The sequence below is a fragment of the Falco rusticolus genome, chromosome 2, assembly GCF_015220075.1.
Source record: "Falco rusticolus isolate bFalRus1 chromosome 2, bFalRus1.pri, whole genome shotgun sequence".
Lineage (NCBI taxonomy): Eukaryota > Metazoa > Chordata > Aves > Falconiformes > Falconidae > Falco > Falco rusticolus.
In genome coordinates this window covers 21,819,536-21,834,458 of record NC_051188.1, presented here as the reverse complement: position 1 = coordinate 21,834,458, position 14,923 = coordinate 21,819,536, and the positions used below count along the sequence as shown (strand labels likewise).

At 38.3% G+C, this 14,923-nt stretch overlaps 1 protein-coding gene across 5 annotated transcripts in view; it reads left to right on the top strand.

Annotated features, from left to right (window-relative positions):
- Nucleotides 1-14,923, top strand: part of ATP8A2 (ATPase phospholipid transporting 8A2) — a 350,007-nt gene that overhangs the window by 194,057 nt on the left and 141,027 nt on the right. For all 5 annotated transcript variants that reach the window (XR_005102732.1, XM_037377817.1, XM_037377818.1 and 2 more), the window contains one exon: nucleotides 3,665-3,775. Coding sequence is in view for 4 of the 5 variants with exons in the window: in XM_037377817.1 (XP_037233714.1) it covers nucleotides 3,665-3,775 (111 nt within the window). In the remaining variant the exon portion in view is untranslated. The remainder of the gene's footprint in view (nucleotides 1-3,664; nucleotides 3,776-14,923) is intronic.

Genomic DNA, 14,923 nt, shown 5'->3' with positions numbered 1-14,923 from the left:
TTTTTTTTTTTTTTTCTCTAATGAAGAAACCAAGGTGTAGAATAAAGACTTAAATGTAAGAAAGGAAGGAGATAATTCAGCTGCTGGACATCCTCTGAATACTTTTTTACAGCTAAGGTTCTCTCTGTGTTTGAGATTGATCACAGGGCAAGAACAGGTGGAGCTGACAGGAAGCAGACATGATCCAGTCTGAGTGATCTCTGAGCATCAGCTGATGTTCTCTTTTGGTGGGGTATAGCCAAATTTTATCTAACAAGTGATATAACGTACTGTAATCTTTTGATAGTTTCAGTAGCAGGTGAGATTTTGAAAAGGCATGGATCATGATGTTATTTGCACAGATAACTGTTTATTCTGTTGACCCTGCTGTGAAGCAAAGTGGCAGTCTTGTATTGCTGCTCTGTTCTGCAGCCTAATGAAGGGACTTCAGTTTCAGGCTTGAGTAGCTGAGACCTTTCACCAAATTTATCTTGAAACTTTTAGGCTATTTTATCAAGGGCTTATTCTGTCATAAACAGTAGCAAATTCCAAATACATATGATTATAAAAACTGCCATGATCTTAAAGTCTGTGCTATCTTACAATGACTTTCTGGCTTTTAACTTCTGTAGACTGTGTAACTTAATTGAACACTCTTTATCCGAACTTCCTTGGATTGTTTATTACTTCCTTTTTAATAAGTAAGCATAAGCAGTTTGGTCCGTAGAGGGCCTTACACACTTAATTCCTATTGTGTTAATTGCACTAATGTTAAAACTGCAGAAGTAATTCCATGTTCATGTGTTGCTTCTGCATTAACAAAACCCCCTGTCTTTGGATTTAGTGTTAGAATGTGGAAAGTAACTTGCTCCTGGTTTAAATGCCAGTCAGTTACTGACAATAGCAATGAATCTTCCCAGTACAATATGGAATAAAAGCTGGTCACAACAGCACAGAATTTCAACTTGAAAAATGCTGTGGAACTGGTTTTTTTGTGATTGTGTAGAAGAGCTTTTTGCTGATTAGAAAACATAGTCAATAAATTCCTCTTGTGAAGGAGACCAGTAGTGTGTGGTCATGTGTGTTTCAAAAAAAGTGTTCAAAAGAAAAACTTGATCTCTGTGGGGTGTATTTCTTTCAGCAAAGACATATAACTCCCATTGAAGTGTTACTGTATGTGCATGCCTTGAAGGCAGAGTTATTATATATATATATATATACAGACACATACACAGTTATTGAGTAATTTAAGATGGCCACTGTAACGTAGCATCTCATGTTTAAATAGTATTTCAAATACAGCAGTGCCAGAAGTAGTCACTTCTGGAAGAGAAAGTCTCGATATAGGCTTTTTCAGGATTCCAGGGGGAATCAAAGCATAAACCAAATAAAAATAAAAATGCAACTTGTATCTGACTCCGCTCCAAATAGCTTCCACAGGTGCAAGAAGCATCTGTTTAAATCATCCTTTTACCTTGAAATGATATTGCACTAGTGATCCATATTTAGAGAATTCCCAAATCCAATGACCTGTTTAGAGAGACAGTAGTATAATTTAATAACTTTTTTCCTCAGTAAAAGGTTTTATCATCTTAATCCAGAGAGCATCTGGTGTCTAGGGACTGTTTCCTTTTCTTAACTAGGGAAACTTCTTTCTTAAACAAATGCTTATGTTTCAGTTTTCTTCTTCGGAAAATTTAGCTTGCGTTTTGGATGCATTTTCACTGTCTTTAAGTCCTGTCCATCTCATCCTCTCATGGCATCACCTCATTGTTTAGTCAAGATGGAGGGTATCTTTCTATAAGATAATCTCTGTATAAAAAAAGTTATGCTAGGGTTGGTACCTAGATGACTGAAAACTTACGGAAACTGTTTTGTAGGTAGGCCAGCCAGATGGTCATGCTGTTCCCTTCTGATTTAAAACCCCATAAATACAGTACTGTCCAAACAAAGGCAGTGTCTTAATAGAGCCCTATACCTGTAGTTGCTCAAGTACGCCAGTCACTGTGCGTTTGCGTCATTTCAGTGACCAGCATCAAACCAAATTTAATTCCTTGCCACATCTTAAATGGGACTCTTCACCAGTGTGAACAGACTCAGAACTGTCATCTAGGTTACTGGTATCTTCTTTGCTCTGCTACACCATGCACTCATTTTCTTGAGAGTACAGTCAAGAGAGCAATTAATGGTAGGATTTTTTTCCATGTGTTGAGCTCCAGAGAAGACTACCTCTGAGATGGTCACTTGTTAGGCTCAGCAGAGAGAAAATTTTTTAGGATGTATCTAACTATTCTCTACAAGAGTTGTTTGGGGTGACTTGTCAGGGTGCAAGTTTCCCATAGCTGCTGCTGTCTTCTGTTAATTAATTTTGATGAGGACAGTTGCAGCTGTGCTGCATATTAACAGAGGCATTAGGTGCCAGGTAGGTCAACTACTCCCTTGTGAGTGTCCCACTTTCAGCCCTGACTCAAGTTGGGCAGAGACTGAACCATGACGCTTGGTTCACTTTTTTTCTCTCCTTTCTTGCTGGTATATCCTAACAAATTGGAGTTGCTGATGCATGGGGGAGAGGCTGCTCTTAAGGAATTATTGCTCAGTGATTTTTGTGCTGGAAATCATGGGAACAGAGCTATCTCGTGACAGTCTGAATTCATTATTGTAGCTTTCAGTTTCAGGTAAGTTTTGGTTGAAATAAATGATCTAGAATCTAAATTTAGGAGGTCAAGCTTTTCACATAGAGTCATTTCCTGGAAAAGGAAACAAAGCAAATGATGGTCCCACTTCAATGTCTAAGAACCCTTCAGGTACATATGCTGCATGGTAAATGTAGTCACCAGTTTGAGCTGTCTATAACTGGACAAAAGGGGAGTGCTACAGGTCATAAAAAATTTCACTGACAAATTCAAGACTGGAAAATTATGCATTTCCTAGGCTGCATTGTGAGACTGCTTCTGTAAAAGTCCATATTCAAAACCGTTGAATTGAGAAGCTGAGTTTGAGCCGTATCTGTGGTTCAAACTATCATTAAAAGGTATCTGTTTTTACAAGATTTGTCTGCTTGCCCTTTTTGGCAAATGCTGCTTCTTTCTTTACATGGTATTTTAGGTGATTTTTCTAACACAAGATTGCAAACATTATGTGGGCTGAAAATTTAATGTAAGTATTCATACTCTATGAAACACTCAATGCTTATCTATTTTTCCATTTATGTTCCTTCCTTCTTCTGCGTTTTATTTCAGCTCAAGACAATTCAATTAACCAGTCTGTTTGTTTAACACAGAGAAAGGAGATTACAAACATTGTAGGCCCTCTAACACAGGAATCTTCTTTGACCATGAAATTAATATGAGTTCACATCTATGTCCAATCCTTAAGGCTGTGTCATGTTAACCTTGCCTGATTTTGCCATCAGGCTAATAATACTAATTGAAGACTTCTTGCTGTTTAAAGCCAATGAAGACCACTTAAACATTGAGTTTTGCTACAAAAAAAGGTGTTTCCTTTAAATATTTTAAGTGGTGTTTTTAGCATGTATGCTCTGCTAAGCTATGTAAATACTACACTTGAAGAATAGTTTTCATACCTGATTTGAGGGAGTTTTTTGGAGGTCAGGGGTTTATTTTAACCAGTTGTGGGTTTTTTAACAGTTGTTCATATATGTAAAAACTTGTTTTCTCTCTTTCAGTTTTCCTACTTGGAGAAGCTGTTGCTGGTCCATGGAGCTTGGAGTTATAATAGAGTTACCAAGTGCATACTATATTGCTTCTACAAGAATGTGGTTTTGTATATTATTGAGGTAAGAGTAACTAAATTGATGTGTCTTCCTGGTACTCGCTCTTCAAACCATCTTGTACAAAAAGTAAAACTCATCCAAATGGATTGAACTAAAAGGACTGATGTTTTTTTCAGTGTTTAAGAACTTGTTTTCCTTTCTCAGATTAAGTTAGTTCACCTGAATCTGTTAACGTTTGCAAAAGGAAAACTGAAAGTTTCAGTACAGTGAAGCCTTGGATATGAGATGTCAGGGACAAAGTTCATTTAATCTGTGTAAATGTTCTTACTGAAAGTTTCTTTGTATTCATGGAAACATTTCAGTTAGAGCTTATATTTATAGAACTTGAGAGTGGGGCTAAATTTAAATGAAAAGTTCATTTAATAGAATTGGGAGGAACTCTATAGGCAAATAATAAACTAGGCAAAAATTATACCTGTTGCTTCCAAATGATAAAGATCATAGCTGGAACTGAAATCAGTTTGCCTTGCTTTTTGGGAAAAAGGGCATAATTTTGCCCTACAATGCCAGTGAAATTCTAAAATTAATCAGGTTATTTGATTTAATAATAATTAACATGTTACTGTTCTAAAAAATTACTTATCTGAAGATGGCAAGTACTAAAACTGGATTTTTAAGAGGACTGAATACTGTTAGGAACATTAATACGTGGCATTTCAGCCTGCATAGATAGGGGTGTAGTTCTTGTGCTTCAGGATATGGTTTTGAATTTAAGAAGGATCAGGAAAGAATGTTTATCATGTGCGTAGTTAGAAACACGAGGAACTTGAACTCAATGGATTGGTCACTTGAGTAGTGCATGGTCACTTGGTACAGCAATTCCGTGTTAGTCGGTTTTATTTATGCATGCCTATCTGTATATATTAGGTTTTCTATTTCTTTCTACAATTAAGCAGACATGAATGAGGTTAATAGGTAAGAAAATTAGAACATTTATAATTAGGCAGCTAGTTATATCAATTAAAGGAGGTAGTGGGTAAGTAATATTTTACTATTCAGTGAAACGTGTCATGGTCAGTGTGGGTATACCTGACTCCCTCAGGGTATGATCATCTTTTATGCATGATGTTAGGCTGCGAGAGAACAAATATTTTCCACTAATTTGCTCCATTTTTCCTCTGCTATTTTTGAATTAGTGGTTGGCTGTTATAATTTTCAACATAGATTGGTCTGTTTACTGTAAGTTACACATTACTGTCAAAATAATGGCAGTGTTTATCTGTGGTGTGTGAGAGCAGTATGGTTGACTGACATACAGTATGCTAGATATATGAAATATTACAAGGAGCTGATTTATTTTCTAAATTTTAAGTATCCACATATTAATTGTGTTCCAATTCTTTAACTAAATTATCTGCCAAACCTAAATCCATGTTCTTGTGATTTCACAGGTGTTTTTTGTCCTAGTGTAGAAGCCATCTTCACAGCTCTGAGATTAATTTAGTACACTGGGAATCATGGAATCTTTTCAGCTGGAGGGGACCTTAAAGATCATCTAGTTGTGACCCCCTTGCCGTGGGGCTTAGATAATTAAGATTTGGTTCATATTTTACTTTCTGAAATAGTCCTTAATTTGACTTGGGCTGATCATAACTCATGTTTTTAGTAAGGGTTGTTAAGTGTTCTTGGAGATGACAATAATATTCATTACTGTGCAAAAGAAATAGAAAAAAAATTTGAAAGAATTTTTCTAGTGGGTTTCTTAATAAGCATGGGAATTGCTGGGGTTTTCCCTGAACTGTTTAGAAAATGCGTAACAGTTTCATGATTGCCTCCTAGGATTCTTTTCTCCACCTGAAAATTAGTTTTTCAAGTCCTGCTTCTCATCCATTGTAGCAGTGTGTGTCTTTGCTTCATTTACTGTAGTCTGACAGGTAAAATTAAGTCCTGCATCAAATGTTGTATAGCTAAATTATGCCTTCCCATGCGAGCTGCTGTGGAAGGGGTTGAAGACAGGTGAAGGCCTCTGGGACCTCCAGCCTGAGGTAGCTTTAATCATCTTACTGTAAGGAGGAGTTTTATTAACCAGAGATATCACTATACGATACATAAAATGCAAGTTTGCTCTGAGAATGTGAGGTCAGTTGTTCCCTTCAGTGTATTGGGTTTTGTTCAGTTCTTCCTGCATACCATACTGAGGCAAATGAGCTTTTGTGTCTTCTGATGTCCATGACTAAGGGTGGGCACAGTGAGTTCCATCTAACACGTGAGCGCTGAAAAAAATGTGTAACGAGCTTCAGCCCTATGCCTTGGTTACCCCTCTGTGCTTACGCAGCCTAGGAGTTGGGAGCAAGCTTAAGGGAGGTAAAGTGACACAATGTGTCTTGTAGACCTGCAGCAATGGTAGGAGCTCAATTTGATTTTTAGTTCCCCTGGTGAGTTAGCCTTACTAGTGACCTTGAGGAATTTCCCCTCCAAAACTGCATAAAATTAGCCAAATTGACGAGAAACCGAAAAGACACCAATTTTGGTATCCTAGAGATGCACAAGGAGAGAGAGATGTCTCAAATTCCCTTAACTTTGCACAAAGAAAGCTGAGTTGTTTTGTGTTCCTGCTGTGAGGCTCGAGAGCGCCAGTCAGTTTGTGGTATGGAGTGATGTTTGTGAAAGAGAAGCTCCATGAGGGAATAAACCCTTCAACTTGAGGGAATGGTAGCTGAGTGCCCAGCACTCCAGCACTGTTGTTTGTGCATATGTTATGTTCCTGATTGTTTCCCAATGCTCTGGACAAGTTTAATATTTACCTGTATTTCTTGCTTGGATGTGTGGTATATGGGGAACATCCTTTTAGCATCGTAATGAAATAGGGATTTGAACTTGAACTACTTTCTAAGTTAATCTTCTAAAGGATTGTACTGAGTAAATATTTATAGAGTTGAATCAAAAAGCACATCAGTGAATGTGACTGTTGGTTATACCTTTTTGTTGCTATATCTGCTTTATGTCAATGAAGCTTTAACACCTGAGGAATAACTCTAGTTAGCTTTATGTAAATAAATTTTGCAGCAGTGAAGCACTGGGGCTTATCATGACTTTCATTCCTTGATACTTTCCAAACATCAGAACGAAATAAGAGACGGTCATGCTTAGCACACAAAACGTCTGGACACAACTTTCAGAGACTTACATTAAGATTAAACTTCAGTTAATTAATCAATGATAAATGCTTGAGGAGAACATATTTCTGTCTCCTTTCCTAGGATCCCAACATTGGTATGTTAAACACCCAAATATACACAGAAGTTCTTCCTGATAACAAACACTGTTATACTGGGAGGATCCAAACTGTGGCATCTCTGAAACTTAGATTTCATCAGCTTTGATTCAGTTTCTGGGTGAAGTAGTAGTTAAAATCTAGAATTTGGGATTTGATGGGAAATATCCTCAGGTGACTGGCATCATGGGCTTTACTCCTAAGAGATGCTGCTAGCTTAAGGCTGGTGCTTACTTTCCTGCAACGGCTGATTCTTTGTGGACGGACAGGGGCCTGAGAGACTGTTTTCAGCTGCTTTGACCATGACTAAAATGTGCGCCAATATTGGGACAATTTAATGCAGCTAGAGAGCTGATATAACAGAAAGCAGGCCTTGTAGTCTAGTGATTGCAGGGGAAATGGAGACGAGTGTGTTACCCTTCTGCCTTGATTAGAACTTCCTAGTGTTTTTAAGAGGTGAATTTTAAGTCATCGAAGTGATAAAGGTTATTGAAGTCTGAGAAGATTTTGATTTGGCTTAACAGCTGGAAACTTGATGTTGCTGTCCTTTCTCTGACCTGATCTCTTTTTCCTTTTTCATTTCTTCATTGCTGTTCTCCTGCCATTCTCTTAATTTCCCCCCTTGATTTTTGAAAATACAGGATTCGGTGAAATAGAAATCAAAAGCAGAAAAAGAAGCAGATTCTGGAAATTCAAGTCCTTCCGCTGTGGTTCTTAGACATGATTCTTGAGCCCTTGCATATGACTGCTGCCAAGGTTTTTCAGGGTATAAAGCTGGGGTTCCCTCGCTTATGGCCTCACTTGCTGGCAGAGGGGGCAGAATCAAACCGTTCCATCCACAGAGCTGGCTGGTAGATAAATTGCTGCTGCTTCCCCATTCCAGACTGTGCTGGGTCCGTCCTAACAGTGGCAAGGGATTCCACATAAAAAGCTACTAAGATGGCTTCAGGGATGACATAGAAATATCAAGCTCCTCTTTGGTGTCCATTCCTGTATTTCCTGTGTCTGGCTGCAGTCTCAGTGTGCATTAAAGCAGTTACTGAGGAAAGCCAATCATTCAGCATCATCTTGGAGCAGAAGGTCAGTGACAGGTATTTGGCTTTTAAAGATTTGACAGACAAATTCCTGGGCATCATTACAGAGCACCATGTCCTTCAATTATTTATGTAGCTGGCTTTAAACTGAGTAGTGAAACAAAAGATCTGTTTCACATCTGTTGAGCAGATATATTTCACTGGAGATGGTATGAAGTTGTCCTAATGACATCAGAACTTTGAAATATAGCTGATTTCAAATGTAAAAGAATATAGGAATGTTGCTTTGATGGCATGCTTGGAGAAGTAGAAACACAGCAAGATCCAAGGTGATATCAGAAATATCAGGTAAGAGTTCAAGGCATTTGGGAGTGGTCCTGTGGAAACAGTAGCACGGAAGATAGGTTTCAGGCCAACACAGTATGCAGGAAGAATGTGCTCAATACTTTTGCTGGAGCATGTTTTTCTGAAATGTGCTTGCTATGAAGTGCTTTTGTGTTATGTATTGCGGAACGGGGGTGGGGGTAAGAAACAGATAGTCCCTGTCCGGTCAAGGTCTGGCAGTGTAGGGCCATGACAGAGAAACAAATGACAAGTGAGAAGGGGAGAGTATAGTGTGCATATCCTGATGCTGCATTATTTTCTTTTCTGCCTTAAGAATCATGATAAGCTGTAAGCCCAAACTGGAAAGCTGTTTCTTTGTGGAGGCTGAGAGGGAGGTCTTATATGAGAGTAGTGTTAAACAAACAGCATAAATGTACTAGACAACAAAACACCAGGATCATAGTTTCTCTTTTAGAGCTGAATTTTCGAGTCTTAAAAGCTCTGAGTAAACACAATGCCTAGATAAACATGCTTTTAAGTAAGTGGTGATTTTGTGAGTCCAGCAAGGTCTGGCAATGAGAGCTGTGAAGTGCTCCACACACTTTCAGTGGTCACCACTTCAGACTAGCCGACAGCACAAGCTGTGAAAGCACACGTGAAACGTTACTGCATGAGACCTTTCATTTGTTTTTCTTATTTTCATGCTTTCCTGTCAAATACAACAGCTATTTTTTAAAATATGGAAAGCAGGCATGGGAATTTTAGCCCCCTTACCCCCAAATGTCATGCAGAATTGAGTGTATCTGATATGATACTAAAAAATATACAGCTCTAACGCTTCTGTGTGCTGATCTCTGATTTATGTGATCTGACTTTTACCTACATCCTTGTGCTTTCTGTTTCCAATTGACTTTTCATCTCTGAGGGCACAGCCAGGCAATAGAAAACCTTAAGCATGGGGATTTTTACAGTGAGTTGAGGACTGAAGTGCAATAACTGTTGTCATAAAAAGTAACTTCGTTGATAGATATGAGCAATATTTTCCCCCAGTGTTAAAAAAATAAGAACATGTGGTTGTAAAATTCTCTTAGTGAGGATAATGGCAATACAGGCAGCTAGCTGTCATGCTTATGTATTCAAATTATTCAGTTGCTTGTTCAATTATTTCAAATGCATTTAATAGTAGGCATTTAATAGGTGTTACTTCTGTGTGTGTATACTTAGTGTGGTAAGCTTATAACAATACTTTATCAGGATGAAACAAAGTAGGAATTTGTGTGTGACTTCCGTTTTATGTAATTTGGAAATCTGGTTTTGAACTTTCACAAATTCATGGATATCCTGAATAAGTAACTTTATCTCTGTGGACAGGTGCTTTCAGGTAGGCAAAGGTAGAGTTTGGTGTTCTTAAGGTTGGTATCACATGTAAATTTAAGTGCCTGAGAGAAACTTATGTGGTATCCATGCAGATGGCCTTTATAGATGCTTGGGGTCATGGAGGGGGGTATGGGAGTAGCAGAGGTGCTACAGGATGTGCCCAAGACCTTCACCTCTCTGGAGCAGGAGTGGCGTTACTAAGAGATCTGTGTTGAGGTAACTAAATCCTATTGAGAAAGTGAAGGATTTTTTTTTTCTTGTTCGTCTGATTTTGAAATGTGTGAATAAAACCTTAGATAGGGTAATGTTAATCAATCCAAAAAAGTGCAGAATATTTATGGAAATGATACTACAGAACTTGCAGACCTGGAAAGCACAGTAATGGACACAGTGGGAAGAGCAAAGCATGTGAGACTCGGCTCTGTCTCTTGGTAATTTTTGGAAAAACAGGTCTTACATGTGTGCATATTTTTCTCTCGCACTGTTTCTTATCAGCTGCTTACACAGGCTTAACATGCACAAGTAGAAGACCTAGGGCAGCACAGACGTTACCCTGTTCCGCCCACCAAAAAAGGTAATCGTAGGCTCCAATTCAAGAAAACGTTTTTTAGTAGCAAAAATTATAGAAAACAGATCCTGCAAATAGCCTGCCAAACTTCTTGGAATATCCTAAATATAGTTGGCCAACCTAATTCAAAATTGTCCATATTGTGCTGTGCTTTTTTGTTCTTAGAATTAAGGTATATTTTTTCTTGACTGATTTACAGTGCCTAGTTTATATTGCTACTACTGACAATTTATTCCATATTTCAACCCCCCTGTTGTCTGAAGAAATTCAGAATTGCATATAGGCTGGTCTCACCCACTTTAATCCATGATTGACTTCTTGTTTTTTTGGATTTGTAATTGCGTATGTTAATCCCAAGAGTTTCTGAGGAATGAGTCATGAAGATAAATCCATGCTAATTTTCTTTTCAGTTTGTACTGCTATGCACTGCACAGGGAATCATTAGAGAGCAGTCCATCTTCCCTGAAAACTGAATTGATTAAACTATAAAACAGCCGGTTTTGAATTTATTTCCAACCGTTCTAAGAAGTGATGGGATGAGTACCAGCATTGTTCTGACTTTTTAAGAACACTGCCCTCATTACACCCTACAACCAACACAGCTTGCAATTTTTCAACATCCCAAATATTACAGGTGATAAATTCTTTGGCATGGTCTAAGAATCTCTAGGTGAAACACCTAGTTGACTACTTCAAGAAGAGATCTACTGTGATGTTTTATTGGGCAGGTATGTTCAGCGTGCCTGGATCTGTTTTTTGTGTATATTTACATATGTAAGGGGTGTATGACAGGTACAGTGATATTTTTCTCGTAACGTATGTGCTTAGTTTGGCGTGAAAAATCTTTTTTTCGTACATGGAGGGCTTGCAACAAAGGAATAATAATGTTGCTCTGTAAATTTGAGGCTGTTAAATGTGGAACGTTAGCCATCTCTTGAGCCGTGTGTTTATCAAAGCCAGAATTCCATCATCAGTAAATGTTTCTTCAGTTTAATTGTCTTCAATGAAAATGCAAGTTGATGTTTAGAAGGGAGATAACCTAATGTGAGGAAGCTTTTAAGAGGGAACTTAAACCTCTCTTATGAAAGTTAGGAAAAATCAAACCTAGGGGGGTTTTCATCAAAGAAAACCAGCTTTGAAATTCAGGAGTTCATCGTTCTTAATTTCAACCCCATTTTCTTTCCAAACAATAAAAGTTTTCATATCAAATATAATTCTTCCTATGGCTTTGACTATTAACTTGAAAAACATTGAGTATTCTGGCTCAAAAATATTGGATAATCTCTTGTTTGAATAAAAATGAAGGGGAACAGATCCTACTGTTACCTAGGCCATGTTCAGTGCACATGATGTCGCTTGTGGGTACAGAGAAGGCCAAATCACATTTTTATCAGTGTTGGAGTGCAAACAAACCTTATCAGGGAATAGCTTGTACTTAGCACATGCTGAATGTAGCAGTATGTGCTACACTGCACTGAAGGTGGTGATCTTTAGAGCACTTCTTCAACATTCAACACCATATATATGTAGACACGTGTATGGCAATACAGCTCTTGACAAATACATCCTTTGGGCGGCCTGTGCTGGTTTTCTTTCTATCTGGCTTATACCCCTATAAATAGACTCTCTTTAGTGGAGATATTCCTGATATATACGACTTCAGTTATTCCCATATAAGTATTGTATGTATGAAGAAGGATTTTTTTATCTGTCTTGTTTCTTACTAGACAGAAGCCATGGGGTGGCATGTTGAAGATGTGAGGGCTGCTGCTTTTTCACCTGTACCTCATTGCTCTAGTGTAGATGGCTGTTTTCAAAATGCATTTCTACAGCAATTTACTAACTTTGGGGAATGGTAATACAGATACTTACAAATGAGGCTACATTTTACTTTAGAGGATTTGGAGATAGACCCTGCTGGCCCCAGTGACTGCTGGCAAATAGGAATAATGAGTTTAACTCTCCGGTTTAGAAGCTTTGAGGCACTTGTGTTAAAATGGCTCTGTAAGTTTGCATGTTCTGTAACTTAATGCAACTTGGAAGATCTTAGTCTTCCAGGGGAGAGAAAAGCAGAATTACCTTTACTCAATTAGCTTTACCTGCTGCAGTTAAACTCAGGTGTTAACCTAATGTTTAAAAACACTGCTTAGCCCAGGAGTGAGGAGAGGTTTGTGCTTCTTTTTGCAGAGCTCTCAGTAAAGCATTTTTAGGTATTGCCAGGGAGTTTGGAAGTGTTGCAGACAAGGTGTAGTATTGATTCACAAGTCATGCTGTTGTGCAATTTCACAAAATCCTTTTTCTTATTTAAGTCCAAAGTACTGTGAAATTTAACTTTGAGCCCACTTCTGAAAATATGTGGTGGCTTGCCTGTGAGCTGGCCCACTGAAGTCACAGAATAGTAATTGCATTTTCTACTTTCCTATTAGTTCTTTGGAATAAAATGGGTTTATTTGTTCCGAGCCATGTGCTAGGATATAGTTTGGTGTGTGCTTGTGGACAAAAAGTGTGCTAGTTTGGGTGGGCTGCGTTTCACTTGTCTAAACTGCATAAAGTCTGCCTGGCTGCCAGCTGCTTGCCCAGCGGTAAGGTCAGGCTGTATGGCTTGATTTTTTCGAACATAACTAATTTATCTTAACACTGAAACATTTTGTTTCAGTGTTCAGATTCATCATCTTGAAGCATTTTATGATTTTATGACTTCTGTCTCTTCATGCTGAGGAAGCGGAGCCAAAAAGTATCCTTATTTCAGTCCTTACTTGAGCTCCTGCCCAACAGCAGTCTCGTCATCAACTTGCCTTTCATGTTCTTAAGGGTGTTTCTTTGGCATGTTTGGAGGCACTGCTGAAGTATGTTTGTAATAGCCACGTTTTGTGGTGTGTCCTTTAGTACAGATGCATCCAGTTGATGAGTCCGTAATTATCTTACTCCTGCTTCACAGACAACTACAAAAATCTTCTGAACGGTAGCTCAGAAATGCAGTGTCACCAGATCTTTTGAATATAAAATTCATTTCTTTCCACTGTCTGCTTTGTCAGATGAGCTGGTCCTGATTGTTTTGACACATCTTGTATATCTTGTATGTTTGGGTTTTTAGGATCATGACCCAGAGAAGCTAGGGCAGAGCCCAAATTTAACTGAATACAGACTCCATTTTAAATGCTGCTAGAAAATAATTTTGCTATCTGACGTGGATGAGCACTAATGATAAAAATGTCTATCCAGTTTCGCTAATTAACCACTAGAGATTGTTTTATTTTGGGATTCATAAAAGGCATCTGTAACCTAGTTTAAGTGTACGTACAGGATTTAAAATAAAATGGATATTACATTTGTGAAAAAAAAAAAAAAAACTAGAATATAGGTTTGGAGCTTTTGCCAGAGTTCAAGCTGTTGAATCAAATATTTTAGTACAGCAGGTCAGAGGTAAAAAATGCACCATATTCTCCATGATCTGTCCATTCCTAAAATCTGGGGCAGCATACGTGTTGCTTTCAAATGTGCTTTTACAGCCACCTCTGCTGTAAAACCACTTCAGTGGTTTGACTGTATTTGATCCAAGGAATATGTGCCCTGTGGCTGAGGACAGGAGAAAAGGAGTTCTGACTCGGTGCCCCTGGGAGGCTCCCTTCCTGTGTGGGAGCTCTCAATCCCTTCATTTGACCCAGCATTAGGATGTGTTGGACTGTGTGATAGCATACAGCAAGTGTAATAGCTTTAAGTAACCTGTCCAAAACAGGTTATTTTTTTTTCCTCTATATTGAGATGCTGAGCATGGTGCAGATAGCTATGACTGTTATAAGCTTTTGGTTATTTATATGCTCTATAGTATGTCATTACATTTTATATTTCCTTGCTATTTTCAACAAAATAATTTAGAATGCACTGAAATGCACTAGAAATAGCAAATCACGCTATCTAGTGGTAGTACTGTCTGAGTTATACAGTCTGTTTTTCTGAAAAGATGTAAAAGAGTCAGTTGCATCTTTTTCCCCCCAGATATTCTATTGCCATACCATAATGTTTCCCATTAGTTCTCCTCTTCTTTGCTACTTAGAACCTGATATTCTTTTCTTGAATCGTTGCAATTTGAATATAAACCGCTCCGAAGTAAAGGCATCCTAGACCAGTATTTTTGAGTATTTCTGAGCCATGTTTGACAGTTCTCTGTAACTGGGCCTGCATCAGACAGGGGAGAGGAGGTTCAGGGACAATGCTTAAAAGCTGAAACCACCGTAATCTTAACACGTGTTGAATAAAAAGTCAGTATTCATGGGCTTAAGCTAAAACCCTGGAGCTATACCCCAAAAGGCAACAGGGGCCTATTCTATGGAAACACAAGAACTGAGTGGTCCTAATGCATGTTTGTGTGTGTTACAATATGGTTCTGCCCCATCAAGACAAAGACATGGATAACCACTGATGACTTCATGCTGTCAGAAAGAGTGGAGGAGGTCAAAACTTGGTCTGCCAGCTTTTAAATGTGACAAAGTTATTTTGCTTTCTTTCTTCTCGGTGGATTTCTTTGCATTCATGCAAAAGCAATTAAGGATTTGGAAAACGAGAAGATGGAATATATTAGCCTGAGCTGTATCTAAGGTCTGCAGGGATTCAGTGAAAGTATATATATTTTTGTG